The following is a 16,065-nucleotide window of genomic DNA, read 5'->3' as shown; positions in this document are numbered from 1 at the left end:
CTGGTCCACCAGCCAATCACAGAGCATATACAGACAAGAAGTTATTCACACTAACACTTAATTTCAGTATCAAAAGTCTACAGTTACTGCAAAATGCCGCTGCGAGGCTGCTTTCACGGTCAAGAAAATTTGATCACATTACCCCAATATTAGCCAAATTACATTGGCTCCCGGTCCATTTAAGATGTGACTTCAAGGTTCTTCTACTAACCTATAAAGCACTGCATGGCTTAGTGCCTTCATATCTCGTCGACCTAGTCGTTCCTTATGTTCCGTCTCGTAACCTTCGTTCGCAAAACGCTAGTCTTTTAGTTACACCGGGCTAACATTGCCCCTGAGTGGAAAGGAATGGAACACCATCTGGTACTGAAGCTCTACATTGCCCCTGAGTGGAAAGGAATGGAACACCATCTGGCTCCCCGGCTCCTACTCTACTCTACTCTACTCTACTCTACTCTACTCTACTCTACTCTACTCTACTCTACTCTACTCTACTCTACTCTACTCTACTCTACTCTACTCTACTCTACTCTACTCTACTCTACTCTACTCTACTCTACTCTACTCTACTCTACTCTACTCTACTCTACTCTACTCTACTCTACTCTACTCTACTCTACTCTACTCTACTCTACTCTACTCTACTCTACTCTACTCTACTCTACTCTACTCTACTCTACTCTACTCTACTCTACTCTACCCTACCCTACCCTACCCTACCCTACCCTACCCTACCCTACCCTACCCTACCCTACCCTACCCTACCCTACCCTACCCTACCCTACCCTACCCTACCCTACCCTACCCTCACTCTCACTCTCACTCTCACTCTCACTCTCACTCTCACTCTCACTCACGCCACTCCCTCCCCTCCCTTCCCTCTCTCTCTCAGCCTCTCCCTTTTAATGCTGCTGCAGTGCATCACTTTCTGACCTTCTTCTCGGACCCGGACCATGCATGCTTTGGTGCCCAGGTACGTTTCATGGGGGAGATAATTTTTTAATTTTTTTGAAGTTGATTTATCTGTTTATTTTTCTAAATTTAAAAAGTTGTGTTTTCTCTGTGTGTTTTTCAATAACAATGCTGCAAATCTTCTTGTATGCATGTACAGCTGCTGAAACAGATGCCATGTGAAACTATCACTGCAGGAAGTTAAATGACATTACTTGTCAGAGCTTATCTTTTTTTTTCACTCCATTGGGAGCTACTTAATGCCAGCGGCTTCTAGAGGCGAAGGCTACATTTTGAGTTGTAGCACAAGTGAGGCTTTTACTGTAAAGTGCCAGTTTTCATTTTAATTCCAGTGATGCGGATGTGAATGTGAAGACTTTACTGCATCTGCTAATGGATCTGAAAGCCGCTTGCGTGACAACATTTTGGACTTCTTGCTTCCTATGAATGTGCACAGTCATGTCAGTCCATATCCACTCTAGCTTTGCACTGTTGATTCAGCAGAGTGCGCTGCTGACCAGCTTGTCAATTCTCAGGATTCAAAGCGACTCCACGACAGGCACTTAAAGCCAAGGATAGAAGAGGGTGGAGAAAACAAACCATCTCCAATGATGCTGATTACTCAGCTCTTTTCCTTTGTGGCGCCATATCACTGATTCTATCCAATGTGTTATCAAGTGTGTTACAGGGAATTATCCAGGTTCATTTGATTAAGCTAAAAATGATTGATTTATCTGTGCCAGTGACATTGTGAGAGGCTGGAGAAATTATCTTCTACTGATAGCAGAAGGTACAATTATTTTTGACGGAATGATAGCTTTTTGTTAATAAAACAGACCCAGGTTTCAGATTGAGAGTGACACAAAACCATCATAATTTTAGTATACCGTGTTTGTTTGTGTGTGTGTGTGTGTGTAAATAAATATAAACAGTCAAGCATCACACAATTTTCCATACCCAAGGGGTATGAATAATTTTGGGTGTAACTCTATCTAGTCTATTTGCAACAGGGATAGGCCACGAATCATTTTGGGTGTAACTCAATCTACTATTCCTATCTTCTTCAAACTATTCATATCCCAGTGATATGAATAAATTTGGGCTTGACTGTGTCTTTATATTCTAAGTTTTTGTTATACAACAGGGAACTTTCACGTTGTTTTAAAAAGATCTGTGGGGCCGTTTTAGTTCCAGAATTTATCTGACCCCCGTCAGGGATGAAGAGGCAGAGTCTCAGAGGAGGGCAAAATCGCGTCATGCCAGACAGACCCGCAGGTCAACGCAGGTAATTTCTGAATGAAGAACAGAAGCCAAAAGATCATGATTTTGATACATTGGTTTGTGAAACTAATTGAATGCTACACAGGGTGTAACGCTAACAGACTTGAAAGCGGCTCAGAAGATCTACAGTGGCTCAGAAGAGTTTGTACTTGATGGGAAAGTGGAGGACAGAGCTAAAATCAGTCCAAGATGGAGCAGCACAGATGAGGTTGGTGAGAAAATAAAAGACGTCGTGCCACTAGCTTCACGAGATTCATTTCTAAATTCAAGCTTTGTTTTCAGTCACCAACATGTATTCAAAATGAATATTTTGTGAATGCACAGCAGGGGAACATAAAACCCAAGTTACAAAGTGTTGCTGAGTGTACAGAAGCTTGCTGCCAGCCTACGTCCACTATTACAGGCCTAAACTCCATCAGAGGTCACGTTTCTTATTTGATTGGTCAAAAAGATGAAAAAGAGGTGAAGTTCATTTACAGAAGATGAAACTTCATTTGTGCAGTGAATGGAAGAAGATGGAGAGATGAAAATCAAAACCCCCTTGAAGAAGAGCAGCTTAAGTTCGCAAAACACAGGAGCAGACGATTGGATGGATGCGATGGATCAGACGGCACCGTTTCAGAGGTATGACGATCATCGAATCGTTAAAAAGAAGCAATGCCGATTAAAAAAACGAACCCTCATTGATCAGCACCAAAAAAAAGACAGTATGGCAAGACATATGATTACCATTTGAATTCACAAAGAACCCTGAAAGAGTTTTATTCTCTTTTTGTGTTGTTCTTACTGCTAGCACTAGAGGGGGATAGAGGACAGTTTTTCCACCAAGTCCAATTCAAAAGGAAAAACACATTTCATTGAGTACGAACTGACAGTTTGAAGGCCCCTCGGGAAGAAAAATTGTTTTATGGCATACTTAAATTCTAATGGCTGATGTAAAACCTATATCCACTTGTCAGTCAGAAACAATATGATTCCACCAAATACGTTATCACACCTCGGGATGACTCAGTTTTCATTATGGCCGTCGTTCCAAATGTTCATCCCGGTTCCCCCGTCAGCCGAAAGGCATCCGCGCTTCAAAGCGGCTAAGCTCCCATCTCTGACGCAACATATGAAAATGCGCTGCAATGGTAGTGTGCTTTCCACTTGTTGTGCCGCTTAACATCTCACAAAGGACCCAGCTCCCCTCCCTCCAAGTGGCTTTGCTTCTTCACATCACATGGCTGAAGTGTCTCAGCATTCCATACCATATTGGGCAAAACGCAGGCGCTCTCTGTGCTGTCTGAGCTTTCGAATCAGAAGGATTGCCTGCTGGCTTTTACCTTCTTAGCTGATACCGTGCTATGTGGGTGAACTTTGACCTTGAACGTCGCTGCTGATTCCACCCACTTGCTGCAGCGAGGGATGGATCGAGCGGCACTGCGTCAAAGAGCATATTACGAATGCCCTTCGCAGTACAGAGTGAAAGCAATTTCTCCTCAGGAGCTGACCTCAGGTCAGGGAATCAGCTGCTCTTCGCGGTGGCATCAGAAACACAAATCAGGCGGTGGTAACATGAGAGTCTCTCAGCGTTACGAAGAGGACTATATCTGGCTGTGATAATCACAGCCTGGCTTCAGCAGTAGAATAGACGGATGCCTGTCACTAGTGCCCGCTGCTGTTTGACTGATCCCAACAGATTTTCCACATAGCTTGTCAGTAACAAAGAGGAGGACAGGTGCAGATGGATTCAGCTCTGTGATCTTGTCACCTTGGAGCTGTGAGAACGTTTGGCCAGCTCATGTATATCAGGCTGTAGATGGTCTTATGAGATCTTGTAAAACCTCTCATCTGTGGCTCCACATCTTGGAATACATGCGAATGCAATTTCAAACTGTATGTAAAAGGGGGTGTGCGATTCTGTGTGTGCGTGCTGTGAATGGAGACCGCCCAGGGATGATACAGCTGCAACCTTTAATAGTCTGCACCACTGCTTGTCTACTTCACACTCTGTAAACAACAAATACCATTGCTATTATTCAGATTTGGAAATTCAGACGCAATTGAGTATATAGGCCACACTTTATGCAATGCTGTAAATGGTTGTAAAAGGACCTTTTCTTGGGCCATCACAACACTGCATTCTTCTCATATGTATTCAGATACTTGTTACCTGTTTAAAAATGTACTTAGTAACACAATCTGAGTACCATAATATTAAAATAATGTAACTCCAGTACTTTTAATTACTTTTAGATTACTCTACTGCAATTGGCTGGTGACCAGTTCAGGGTGTTGCTTGTCTAGCGCCCAAAGGCTACTGGGATAGGATGGATGGCTGGATGATGGATTACTTTAATGCCAAAAATGTTCAAAAGGCAACAGCAAAAATATCAGTATGAAATACTATATTCTATGTCTTATGGATGTTTAATATGCCTGGTTTTAGAATTCAGAAGGACACGTCAGTACAAGAACTATGAGGAAGACATTTATCTATTCAATCTTTTTTGAATCCAAACAAAAACCCCAAATTTGCGATGTTCGCAAGCATTTACAAGCATTTGTTGCTCAGTAGACATGGTGAATTCTGGCTTTTGCTGTGTTTGTTAAAGGTTCGTAAAAGCTTTTACTTGTTACAAACAACAACAAAGAATGCTTGGATTATTGAAATTGTTTATTGCATATGACATTTTGAAATGTTAGCATATATTTTAGCAAGAATCATGGAAACTGATGCATTTGGCTTGCTTTTGTAGGCCACATAAAATGATCTGTGCTGCAAGTAAAAAACATTTTATTGTTAAATTTTAGAAGTTATACACAAGTCGTTTCCATATTATCAAAAACATGTTCAACGGTGAAAGTCGCTAAATATCATGCCCCTGAATTTCCCCAACATTCTTTCAAAAAGTAGACAAATCCAACATTTCAAAACCATTGGCGTGATCAGTGAGGTTCAACCGTTAAACTTCCTCCATGGTAACCAGCAGTCTAAATTAGCTTGACAGCTCTTTATAAATGTTATTTAAAACGATAAAGTCCGCCAGTGAATACGATCCAAAACAGTCACCACCCTTCCTGTTCCTTTTGAGACCAACACATCTCATTTGACTGTCCGGCCAACAAAAAGCATACGTGGGAGGAGCAATAGTGCTCCATGAAGCCTTTTTATGACGAGTTATCCACTTAACACCAGGAGAACGTGTTCAGCCAACTAGTTTGAGAGCGGGCCAGGTCTCGTCTATGGCATCTCTCTTCTCCGCATTAAAAATGTAATCCTGCAAAATAAATCACATTTTGTAATTGATTCTTTTCTGTAGATTACAGTTACATTTATTTGTTTGCACCCTGAATATCGGTATATGTATTCCATTACTCCTCAAGCCTGCTTATCTTTCCAACTAATCTGTTCGCCCTGACTGGTGAAAAAGGATGTCAGCATGCAAACCTCACTATATATGGAAGACGGCAATGGTCCATGCTATTGCAAAGTGTGGGCGAGCTTGTGTGTGTGCGTGCGCGCATGCATGTGTGTGGGTGCGTTAAATGGAATACTTTGACATTTAGGGCTTTGCCCCTTCTGGCGTTTGTTGCTAAACTGCAAATTTGAAGATGGATAAACATATCTAACAAAAAAAAGGTCAGCTACTGCAGTCTCACAGAGATGCATTCCGTTTTACAAACCTTCAACGTCTATCTTAACCTCATTTTACCTTGTGATTGAATAGATTCAATTGATGATGGCGTGACATTCTTTACAGCCACGTACTATACAATATATACTTTACAATACGAGCAAAAATGAGTTTAAAGCCAATAATGGCTCGTTTATATATATACTGTCAATGTCAACATTTTGTATTACAAAATAATGGTTTTACTATTAAGTCTGGTGACCAAACACCTATCAGTGTGATTCAGTAAAGTTATTTACCACAATAAAACATTTTTCAACCATTTGATAAATCTGTTAGTTAATCAAAATATAGTAATATTATTGCGAAGGTCATTCAGTCATTTCTGTGCCGCTTTCACAGGTTCTTAGCAAATGTAGCTATTGTGCAAGGTTTGTCTTTGCCAAAAGGAAACAAATTATTTTGTTTTGCAAATTTTTACGCTGCTTTGTATAATTTATGCAACAAGACAAAGATTGTTGCAATGTGTGAGGACATAGCTGATGAAACCATCTGGCCTTTAACAGTTACAGTAAATAAAACACATCTTGAGAATGTGCCCCATATTTTTGCAAATGTTTTTTTGTACAGACATTGGATTTCCATATTTGGAAAAACTATTTCTTGTATAACCGATTGCGCAAGAAGTGACAAATTCAAAATAAGTAAAGTAAAGCTGGACTCGGTCCGTCCTTTGCGTCACCTGCCAGGTAGAGTGGTGAGGCTTGCCACCTGGCGGCCGCTGACATCTCCTCGGGTGACCTTATGGTCTTCCAAGATGAAAACACCAGACTCTCAGATGGTGCTCCGCCTCCTCTGTGCAGTCCCGCGCATAAATGGACAATTTTAGGCCTCAGTGGCTCGTCCCGTCCCTGTTCAGAGCCTCTGGCAAGATGCCACGGAAAGCTTGGGGGAGAAGCAAAGCAGAGAGGAAGCCTGGGAGGGGAGTGAGCTGTGAAAGGAGGAGGGGGAGAAAGAGAGAGAGCAGCTGATGAGAAAGTATAACTTTGAGGGATCACAGGAAGAGGCAGCACAGGAAGAACTTTTGGCTCCTTTCTTTCAGGCCTCTTTATAGGTCACAGGCTTCTGTTTACAAGCTGAAGAAAACGAGAGATTATATTAATTAAATCTTTGCTGAAAATTACATTTTGATCTAAACTGACTACTGAAGCTTGGAAGAAGACCAAAGTTTCTCCAAACTGGGCCACAGCTCTACCGACTGTTTTACCGAAGGCTTCCCCCGACGCACCAGCATGGGCTCAGGTGCTTGAGGCAATCTTTGCAACTGTTACCTGGAGGCGAGGGAGGCTGTAGGGGGGAGGATGTCTTCCTACTTCCCCCGCACCAAAGACCTGACTCGTACCAGGAGGTCAGTCACCGACTCACCGCCATCGTCTCCATCCCCTACAGAAAAAAGCTTCCGAGTAAGAATCTTCCTTCCTGAGACAATTTTCTTCCCCCGACCATGCTATCACCACCACCTTCAACCTGCATGAGGTGTTTGCAATTTGTCTCTTCAAATCCAATCACACCGCATTGTCTGTCCGCTTGATAAAGCCAAACAAAGCGTCGTTTATCCTCCACGTGTTAACAATAGATTAAAACACTTGACTGAGGATTTCGAGGAATGATTCAGAATAAATCTACATAACACCTGAAAGCCAAAATTAGCTGTCAAGGATTTGTGTCTTTAGAGAAGTACAAGCTGGAGTGCTACAAGTGTTAACTTTTTTTTTTTTTTTTTTTTTTAAAATCGCGCTGTCACAGTACATTTATTTTCTGATTCTCACATTCTCACATCATATGTGCAATGGTCCCCTCATGAAGCACCAAATTAGTTTACTATTAAAGAGTCATCTCTGCTGAACTCAGTTCGTGGAAAAGAGAACTTGCCTTCTGCAATTTCCTGTTATGTTTTCTCTCGCTCCAAGTGGGCTATTCTCAGTGGACTACTGTGTTTACTGCATGTCAGTTTATCTGCTGGGCTGTTAAAGAGCATTATGCACCATTGTATTTTTTTGCTCCTTCAAAAAATAATATTTCTATGGTGTCTCATTGGCATTATCACATTGATGCCCATTTGAACCAGAAAGGTGGGAGATTGTTTGTGTACAACAAACAAACATTCGACTGAACTCCAAAAGCTCAATCTTGCGATAAATAGGAGGAGGGGGGCAGCGGGGGGATGTGTAGAGTTGCTCAATTTTCTGCTGACACTGCTGTGCTGTCATACTCATGGACAAGTTTCTGTACGTGTTATCATGGGGTTGGCAAAAAGTTTTGGTTAATTCGGACAAAAAAAAAGAAAAATCAGCTGAGAACAGAGAGGCATAGAAATGATTGCAGTCAAAAACATACTTGACATTGTCAGTCAAAGCTGATCATTATATTTTTTAAATGTGCAATTTTGCTCTTCAAACAGATTGTGCGCGTTTGTATGCTACTCACATACCTTCTCGTGTTCAACTGTAAATCCATACTGAAATTCCAACCATCCATCGTCTCTATCCTCCCCAGGGTTACGGCTGAGCTGGAGTCTTCTCCTAGCTGACTGTGGGCGAAAGGCCAACCGCGGAGCCGATATAAATAATTTAACAAGCATTCAGGCTCAAATATACAAAATGGCATTATTGTATTCAAATTATTATTCAATCATCTGAAGGAGGATCATGTACTGCTCATCATTGCACTTACTGTTGCTATAGCATGAACCTTACACGGGCATATTTGGACATATCCTAAATAATAAGACATGGATCATTTTTATTATCATTGTAAGCAACCACATAAATTTTTGGGGAGTTCCTAGTGCTGCTAAGTGCAAACAAGTGCCAGAAGGTCATTGGGATGGTTTGAAGAAGCCTTCACTCTATCGTGTAGAAATAAAACAATGCGGCTGAAATTGGTGTGTCTAGGTGACGTTGTGGCAAGTCAATATTTTTCAAGATTTCGCTCGATGTGTGGGCTCTCTCTGGAGGGTTGGAGGCCTGTGTTTGGTCAGCTCTCTTCAAACCCATGACCACATAAGGACACGAAGCACTGGCTCGGTCATGTAAACACACGCTAACGAATGGCTCCTTTAACACACTATCTTTAAACACGAGAATAAATATTGCCTATTTTGCATTAAATATTGATTGGGCTGCATTTGCTTCTTAGCTTTACTTGTGAACAGAAATGTTTGAATTGGCAGTGTAGAATTTGTGAGTCTGCGGCAGATCTTGCAAACGGCTCAGAGACCAGTAGGGCCTCGCTCCAACCATTAAATGGTCATAAACATCCACATATGTGTCAGGTTTACAAGCCTTTTTTTTTGTTGGGCAGCGGACAGTCATAACATCAATATTCTTGACACATTTTTGAAAACGTGAACTTTCATAAAACAGTCGTCATTGAAAACACTACTGAAAAAAACTACAGGGGTTGACAGCCCTTAAATTCCTTTGTGAAAAGGGAATTAATTCAACACGCTAGGCTGAATGTTTTGCAGCACAAAGTCTTCCTGGATAATTCTTCAAGCTCTTGTTCAAGATTGCCATTACTTTGATGTGATGATGTTATCTTTATGCAATTAGAAGTAGTGGGAGATTACACCACCAAGGTTTGATTTTAGTCAACTGTTGAAATCCCTCAAGGATGCTGCGCAATGTTATCTACCTGGAAGTTATTCTGAGAATGGAAAAATAGTCCCGCTTTATCTAACACAGACTGAATAATACATCTGGCTCTAAGCACACTTAATTGTTTCCAGGGTTTTGACTGATCCCCAATTGAATGGTTTCTTCTTTGTTTTTCAGCATGACAGATTGTCAAGGTAAGTGTTTCTCTTTTTCCACCCTACAATTACACGACTATGACGGTTAACCCTTAATAGCATCAAAATACTTTCAGCCCCTAAAATGCATTTTAGTAGTCCAAACCTTATTCATGATTTTATAAATATAAAATATTACACTAATAGTCAGATACATATTTAATAATTGTACTTCTGCTGAATGACTGCTTGAAATCACTTGGTTCTACTGCCTTATAGATTTAGATACATACTATTTTTTTGATTAGCGAAAAAAGTTGCTTGCACGATAAAAACAAAAAAAAAAACCCTACCAGAAGTAGTGTGACTGATCTGCCGCAGATTGGACTCTAGTGGGGAGAATATCCCTGACAGATTGGGAAGGACCAGCTCCTACATTCGCAGGGAGACCAGGCTAGCTTCTCTGAACAAGCCGGAGCAAGACATCACAAGCAAAGACTATAAGAAGGTGAAACGTGTTAATATTTCATTCTCTCAAAGATTTTTAACTGCAGTGTGAAAAACCCCCACATCTTAATTTAAACATCTGGTCCAGAATGAAGAGTGGTTCATAGTCAATTTCATATTTTATGATGTTACTTTGTCTTTTTCTTTTAGATGTACGCAGAGGCTTTACATGAGAATGAGCGTCTCAAGTCCAGGTTGCAGGACAGCAAGCAAGAACTTGTTAGCATCCGTTCCCAGCTGGAGAAAGTGACTCAAGTAAGTGAATTTCTTTAGTCTTGTCATCATAATCTAAATTTGTTTCAAAGGTTACACGCAGAAAAAGGATGAATCTGCTACTTTGGCGCTCTTCACCTTAGACCATCCGCAGGCAGAACCACAATAAATTATCATCATTATCAATATTATTAGTTGCTATTGTCACAGTAGAATTGTCACACAAAATTCTTCAATACTCACTTTTTAAATGAATGCACGCAGATGTACTGGGAAAATGAGAAGTGAAGGATGAGAACACAACTCTTCTCCTGCCTTGACAGCTAGAAAATAAATAGGACAAGGCAGGTAAACAACATGAGTTTGTCACGGATCGGATGGAGAAAGGCGACCAAATGCAGCTTGGATCAGGGCTTACTGAAGCAAACTCAAAAGGCAAACGGACATGACTTAACAAACAATAACTCGACTGACCCGGACAAGAAGACTACAGACATACTGACAACACATGTGACGACATCAATGCTCCGACGGAGAGTGAGGGTGGGGCACCTAGGACTTAAATACAGGACAGGTAACAAGAGGCAGGCGGGAATGATCACACTAATCATGGGCACACAGGAGGGGAGGGGTGAGCACACAGGCACACGGACAAAAACTAGACACATAGCAAAACTAGGGACGAGATGTGACAGACTTGTGTCAATTATTAATTTTAGAATAGGCCGCAGGCCAATAAAAATCAAGCGGTGGACTGCAAATGGCCCCCAAGCCATAGTTTGGACACACTGCTTTAGCCATTAATGTACACACTGTCACGTCTCGTCCCCAGCCGTTTTACTATGTGTCTGTTGTCATGGTTTCTGACTGTGTACTTGCCCCTCCCTTCCTGTGTCAACTCACAATCCACGTACTAACTACAGTCACCTGCCTCTTGTTACCTGTCTTGTATTTAAGTCCTGTTTGCGTGTCAGTCCTGGTCGGATCGCTGATGTCTTCACGTCTGATGTAGTCTTGTCACACATCCAGGTCAGTCAGTCAGTCAGTCCAGTTATTGTTTTATGAGGTTGGTTTGTCGGTTCTGTTGGTTTGTTCCCCTCATCCACCCTTCCCACTACCTTATCCCTCAATAGACCCTGGTCCAAACTGCATTTGGTCGCTCTGTTCAATTCCGATCTGTGACACACACAGATTATTTCAGTTATCGTGTTTTATCCGTTGTGTTATAATGAAGCAACATTCTCTCTTCCCCCTTCTGCGTAGCGTCCTGTACATTTGTGCTATATTCTGCTGTATGCACACTTGCTCCATTTTTGCTTCTCTTATTTATTGTGTTATTATTTATTCAGCACTCTTATTTATTCATTGCTTGTGACTTCTTGCTTTTATTTTTAATCTTTTTTGTGTGTTGTGTACTTGTATGTATATTGTGTACTATGTCTTGTGATAGTGGGAACGTAATTTCGATTTCTTTGTGTGTCTTTGCATGTGAGGGAATTGACAATAAAGCAGACTTTGACTTTCTTATTCACAGAGGCAAGACAGGATAGCAGAGAAATCTACACTCCTTGAATCTGAGAAAAAGGTAAATCTTGTATTTTTATTTTTTATATAGCCCACCATGTTTCTTTGCTGCTACGAAGGATAGGTGTTTGTGCTCTTCTGATGCAACCTATTTAATCACTTTTTTTTTTTTTTTTTTTGCAGGAAAAACAGGCCCTTGAAAAACGAGTGTCGGGCATGGAAGATGACATGAAGGTCAGTTTATGTAAATCTGTCGTGCATTTAGCATCACAAGTTGAGGTGTTTTCTCAACTGAGAGATGTTAAAGGTTTACACTCTCCATCCTTTGATTTCTTACATCGCTTGTCGTCCTTAGGATAGTATGTATGCTGGAGCTTAGCTGACTTGAGCGAGAGGCAGATATACCTTGGGCTGTCAATTGCGAATAGACAAACAGCCACAAATTTTGAGTCTTGAACTAACCTGACGTGCATGTTTTTTAAAAAAATAAATGTACGGGGAAAGCCCACACAAGCGTATTGTGCACCTGGCCGAGTCCATCTTGTGCCAGCGACGTCAGACACTGTAAGTGTCAAATGAGATGCATACATTTAGCCAGGTGGCTTTGGAGTCAAGGAGAGAGGAGGTTAAAGCTTCAGGCTCATTAGCCACACTGCTCCGCTGGGTCACTTCCTGTCAGGAGAAGGAGTTTGCGCCGCGGCTGCTCGGCTTTGCTTTATCCCACTGATGGGGTTGAGTGTTGTGACCTAGTTCCAGTTGATTACCAAACTCGGTCCAGTAGCGAAAGACCTGCTTTTGTGAGACATTCCTGCTCTGCACAGAGTGTTCCACTTTAGTGAGAGACAGTGCGGCAGATTGTACGCCTGGGAAAGCCGGCGCAAATGTTGCAAGATAACACTGTTGCATTCTTATGCTATGCAAAGGTCAAACATAACATAACTCAAAAACAATTGGCAGGGCCTTCAATCGTTTGGACATTCTGCAACATTGATTCGACATTGTCAAACACAAAATTAGTTTTAGCAGTCACATCCAAATGTCTAGTCTGCTATGTTGCAAAATCTCGGTGCTTAATTTTTGAAAACAAAATGGTGAAAGGGAATCTGATATTGACAGATTAAGGTTAGCGTCAGATGTTTGACATCCATGTTGTCACGGTTCCCTCAGCAGGACTCCCCAGCTCGGTTCCGTTGCGGGTACCAACCCTGAGGGGAGGGGGTGGGGATGGTGAGTGGTCGCCATGACGCTGGAGTTGAAGAGCGACACCTGCCTGTCACTTAATTTGATTGTCAAAGACTGGGGCATGTTTTCACGTGTTGACACTCAATCGGTTTTAAAATATGAACGCGATCCTCAGCACTCTTTCACAGCTTCAGCCCTCCCAGTCGGCCTTTTAAACCACAAGCATCAAAAAGCTTACATCCCATTTTGAAACACGGTATTTGGACATTGGACGTGTTTTCATCTTTCTTTTATGCACCATCACAATGGATTTGTAGTCAAATAATTCAGTGATTAAAGTAGTATAGGCTTAAATGGAAGTGGTTGCACGATGAGTCTATTTACTGTAGCAATAACAGACAGGTTATGCAGGACTAGCTTCACGTTGAAGGGCTCAATAGTTCTTTTCATTTTTAATATTTGGATGATAAATCCCTGCTTTTTGCTCCCTCCGCTTTTGTCCTCAGTAAGTGAAAACCATGCATGCGCCGTTGGCCTTGAATTGGGGCCAATGAAAAATATTCAATATATTTGCCTTCAGAAAGTCTTGAGTTGCGTTTACTGTTGAGCTTATGAGTTTTGTAGCAGTCATTCTTGTTCTCCAAGGGAAAAAAAAATCCTACTAACATTTACTTTAAGTTGTTACTGCAAGTTTTTGAAAAGCAAGTCAAGCCTTTTTCAAAAGCAAATTAAGAGAAATATTCTTCAGTGGCCAAACAAGTCAGTGGTTCAGTGTCACACCAGTAGAGTATGCCTTTTACTAAGTGAAAATAAAATTGAAGGTAGCAAGAGCGAGGAACTAGGAGCAAGTGAAGATGGCAGCAATGAAGGATCCTTATCGTGGTTATAATGACTTTTTAATATTGATTGTTAATTTAAATCCATCATGGTGGTGTTTATAAATCAAAATCATGAAAACCGTTCAAATACTTCTGCAGCATACTGTTGCGACACAATTGACACAAAATCACGTTTGCACAATATTAAGGTTATAATGACACAGAGCATCAAGAATTTGTCACTACTGCCTCCCCCCCTCCCCCACTCGTCTAAGCGCATTCCTTCAGAAAGTCAACTTTACGTATATGCATGACGTGTTTAATGCGAAGCAAGGGCACTGTTTCAACTGGCTTATATAATTGTAATTCAGAGTTGTAAAAAACAGCCAGATGTCCTCCTTGTTCCTCATCCTCGACTGCATTTGTGTCTGCAAGCGCGTTTGGTATGTCTTAGTGTGACTGTGTACATGCAAAATCTGATGTGAGTGAAATACTGTCAAGAAATGCCTCAAATATCTGGAACAACAACTAATCATACCAAGAGAGACTTTAACGATAATAAAGACCCATTAGAATGTTAAATGAATAGTGTCAGGATATAATTGCTTTAAATATTTTAAATTAACATTTAATATCACCTTTAGCATGCAACTGACCACTCTGTTGAGCTCCCCTTATTTTATTTTTATTTTTTCCTTCCTATTTCTTCTGAAGTTTGACTTTTGTGTCGCTTAAGGGCCGTTCTTTGAGCGTTTCATTGCACAGCCTTCCTCTTCCTTGCACACTTTCTGTCTTCCCTTCTGGGTATCTTTCTCCTCCTCTGTGCAGGCTTTCCCTGCTCTTGCTCAGGCCCAGGCTTTGCGGAGCGTCAACGAGCGCCTCCTGGCTGAAAATAGAGCCTTGCTGCGAGCCCTCGCCCGCCTCTCTGAGACGGCCTCCATACCGGAGACAGAGGACCTCTGAACTCACCTCTTCTCCTCTCACCCCCCTTCCCGAGCAACATAATTCCGATGCCTCTGCAGACCCCCCCCCTCATCCTCTATCGTGTTCCTCTCAGGCAGGTTGTGCCAATGCCTTGCACCCCCCCCCCCCCTGCATCTTTCAGTGCACTCTTTTCATGTTCCCTTTTCTTCACCACACTAATATCACAAACATCTGTTTTAAAAACTGATCTCCAGGTAGTATTTTGTTACATTTACACTTGAGGCATCACATGGTGTTGACATGAATCGACCTGCTCAATCGAGAAGCGAGTCCAGCGTAAAGTGACTGTAAATCAATCAGATGTTTGTCTCCATGACAAACCCGGGAAATTTTTGGGTCAGTCTACAATGTAATCATGTGTCCTCATAAGAAACGTGTGAAAGTCGCTTGTCTTCTTCTCTCTTCTGTTGCATCAACAAAGTAGTCGCGGCAACGTTGAAAAATAACATAAAAAAATAACAAAATAACAATTAAGACTCACATCAAACCTCTAGAATTGTACCTTTGGCTAAAGATGGCATAAAGTGGTGTGTGAATGGGTGAATGTGAGACTTTATAAAGCACTACAATGTAAAAAAATAAATCAAATATGATGCGCTGACACCCCCCAAAAAATTAGTGTAAAGTAAGACTGCAAAAGACGAATCTTGATATAGAAAGGGAACACGGTAGTTTCAGTGACGTGTCCCGGAGAACAGAAGGTTATTGTGTATCTCCAGCAAAGAGGAAATACTTTGACAAAGAGGCAGTTTATTTTTAGTCCTTACCCCTTGTGAGGGACACGACCCAGATTCTCAAGTTGTCTTGTTTCTCTGTTTGACCTTCTTACAAATTCCTCATCAGTGCATGATCGTTTCCCATGAAGCATGTCACTGAAAATTGTTTGTTGTGAATGAGTTTGTTTTGGTGTCGCCGAGCGCTGTAACTTCAGTCAGTTGTTTTCAGTGTGATCTGTTTTTATTCTCCATGTAACTCATTGCTTGCATCTACTTCCTCAGGTCTTGACGGAACTCAAGATGGACAACCAGAGGCTAAAGGATGAGAACGCCGCTCTCATTCGGGTTATCAGCAAACTTTCTAAATAAAAGGATGTTACAACTTAAAGCTCTTTGTTTGCAGATGTTCAAGCCATTTATGGATAGTTCAGGTTTGACTGTATAATAATGAGCAACCCCTATCATTTTCAGGACCA

General features: G+C 41.4%; 1 protein-coding gene and 2 long non-coding RNA genes across 8 annotated transcripts; 2 read left to right on the top strand and 1 right to left on the bottom strand.

Annotated features, from left to right (window-relative positions):
• Positions 1-854: 854 nt before the first annotated feature.
• On the top strand, positions 855-15,977 carry LOC125987988 (protein phosphatase 1 regulatory subunit 12B). Of its 5 annotated transcripts, none has more exons than XM_049752681.2 (12): positions 855-973; positions 2,140-2,236; positions 2,318-2,440; positions 2,557-2,653; positions 2,735-2,856; positions 9,689-9,705; positions 10,027-10,153; positions 10,303-10,407; positions 11,900-11,950; positions 12,073-12,123; positions 13,060-13,116; positions 15,872-15,977. In XM_049752681.2, the coding sequence occupies exons 1-11, from the start codon at positions 954-956 to the stop codon at positions 13,096-13,098; spliced, it is 849 nt and encodes a 282-aa protein (XP_049608638.1). In that variant the 5' UTR covers positions 855-953; the 3' UTR covers positions 13,099-13,116; positions 15,872-15,977. The 5 variants fall into 5 exon arrangements, 4 of the variants coding, with proteins under 4 accessions (XP_049608638.1, XP_049608637.1, XP_049608636.1 ...); XM_049752680.2 differs by having other exon boundaries at positions 858-973; positions 13,057-13,116; XM_049752679.2 differs by lacking the exon at positions 13,060-13,116 and having other exon boundaries at positions 938-973.
• On the bottom strand, positions 4,874-10,888 carry LOC125987989 (uncharacterized). Of its 2 annotated transcripts, XR_007488195.2 has the most exons (6): positions 10,609-10,888; positions 9,999-10,389; positions 8,344-8,442; positions 7,184-7,295; positions 6,595-6,843; positions 4,874-5,495 (listed from the first exon to the last, which is right to left on the bottom strand). It is a non-coding gene; the product is annotated as an uncharacterized lncRNA (long non-coding RNA). The 2 variants fall into 2 exon arrangements; XR_011086010.1 differs by lacking the exon at positions 9,999-10,389 and having other exon boundaries at positions 10,609-10,887.
• On the top strand, positions 7,176-8,793 carry LOC125987990 (uncharacterized). The gene is made up of 2 exons (XR_007488196.1): positions 7,176-7,315; positions 8,409-8,793. It is a non-coding gene; the product is annotated as an uncharacterized lncRNA (long non-coding RNA).
• Positions 15,978-16,065: the final 88 nt, after the last annotated feature.

This window comes from Syngnathus scovelli, chromosome 2 (genome assembly GCF_024217435.2).
Source record: "Syngnathus scovelli strain Florida chromosome 2, RoL_Ssco_1.2, whole genome shotgun sequence".
Lineage (NCBI taxonomy): Eukaryota > Metazoa > Chordata > Actinopteri > Syngnathiformes > Syngnathidae > Syngnathus > Syngnathus scovelli.
The sequence above is the reverse complement of the archived record's forward strand: the minus strand, read 5'-3'. Positions and strand labels throughout refer to the sequence as shown.

Excerpts from the sequence above, each read along its gene's own strand:
- LOC125987988 (XM_049752679.2), top strand. The coding sequence starts at position 954 with ATGCATGCTTTGGTGCCCAG. Across the intron at positions 2,441-2,556 it reads GATGGAGCAGCACAGATGAG|CAGGGGAACATAAAACCCAA; the intron begins GTTGGTGAGAAA and ends GTGAATGCACAG. Across the intron at positions 11,951-12,072 it reads TCCTTGAATCTGAGAAAAAG|GAAAAACAGGCCCTTGAAAA; the intron begins GTAAATCTTGTA and ends TTTTTTTTGCAG.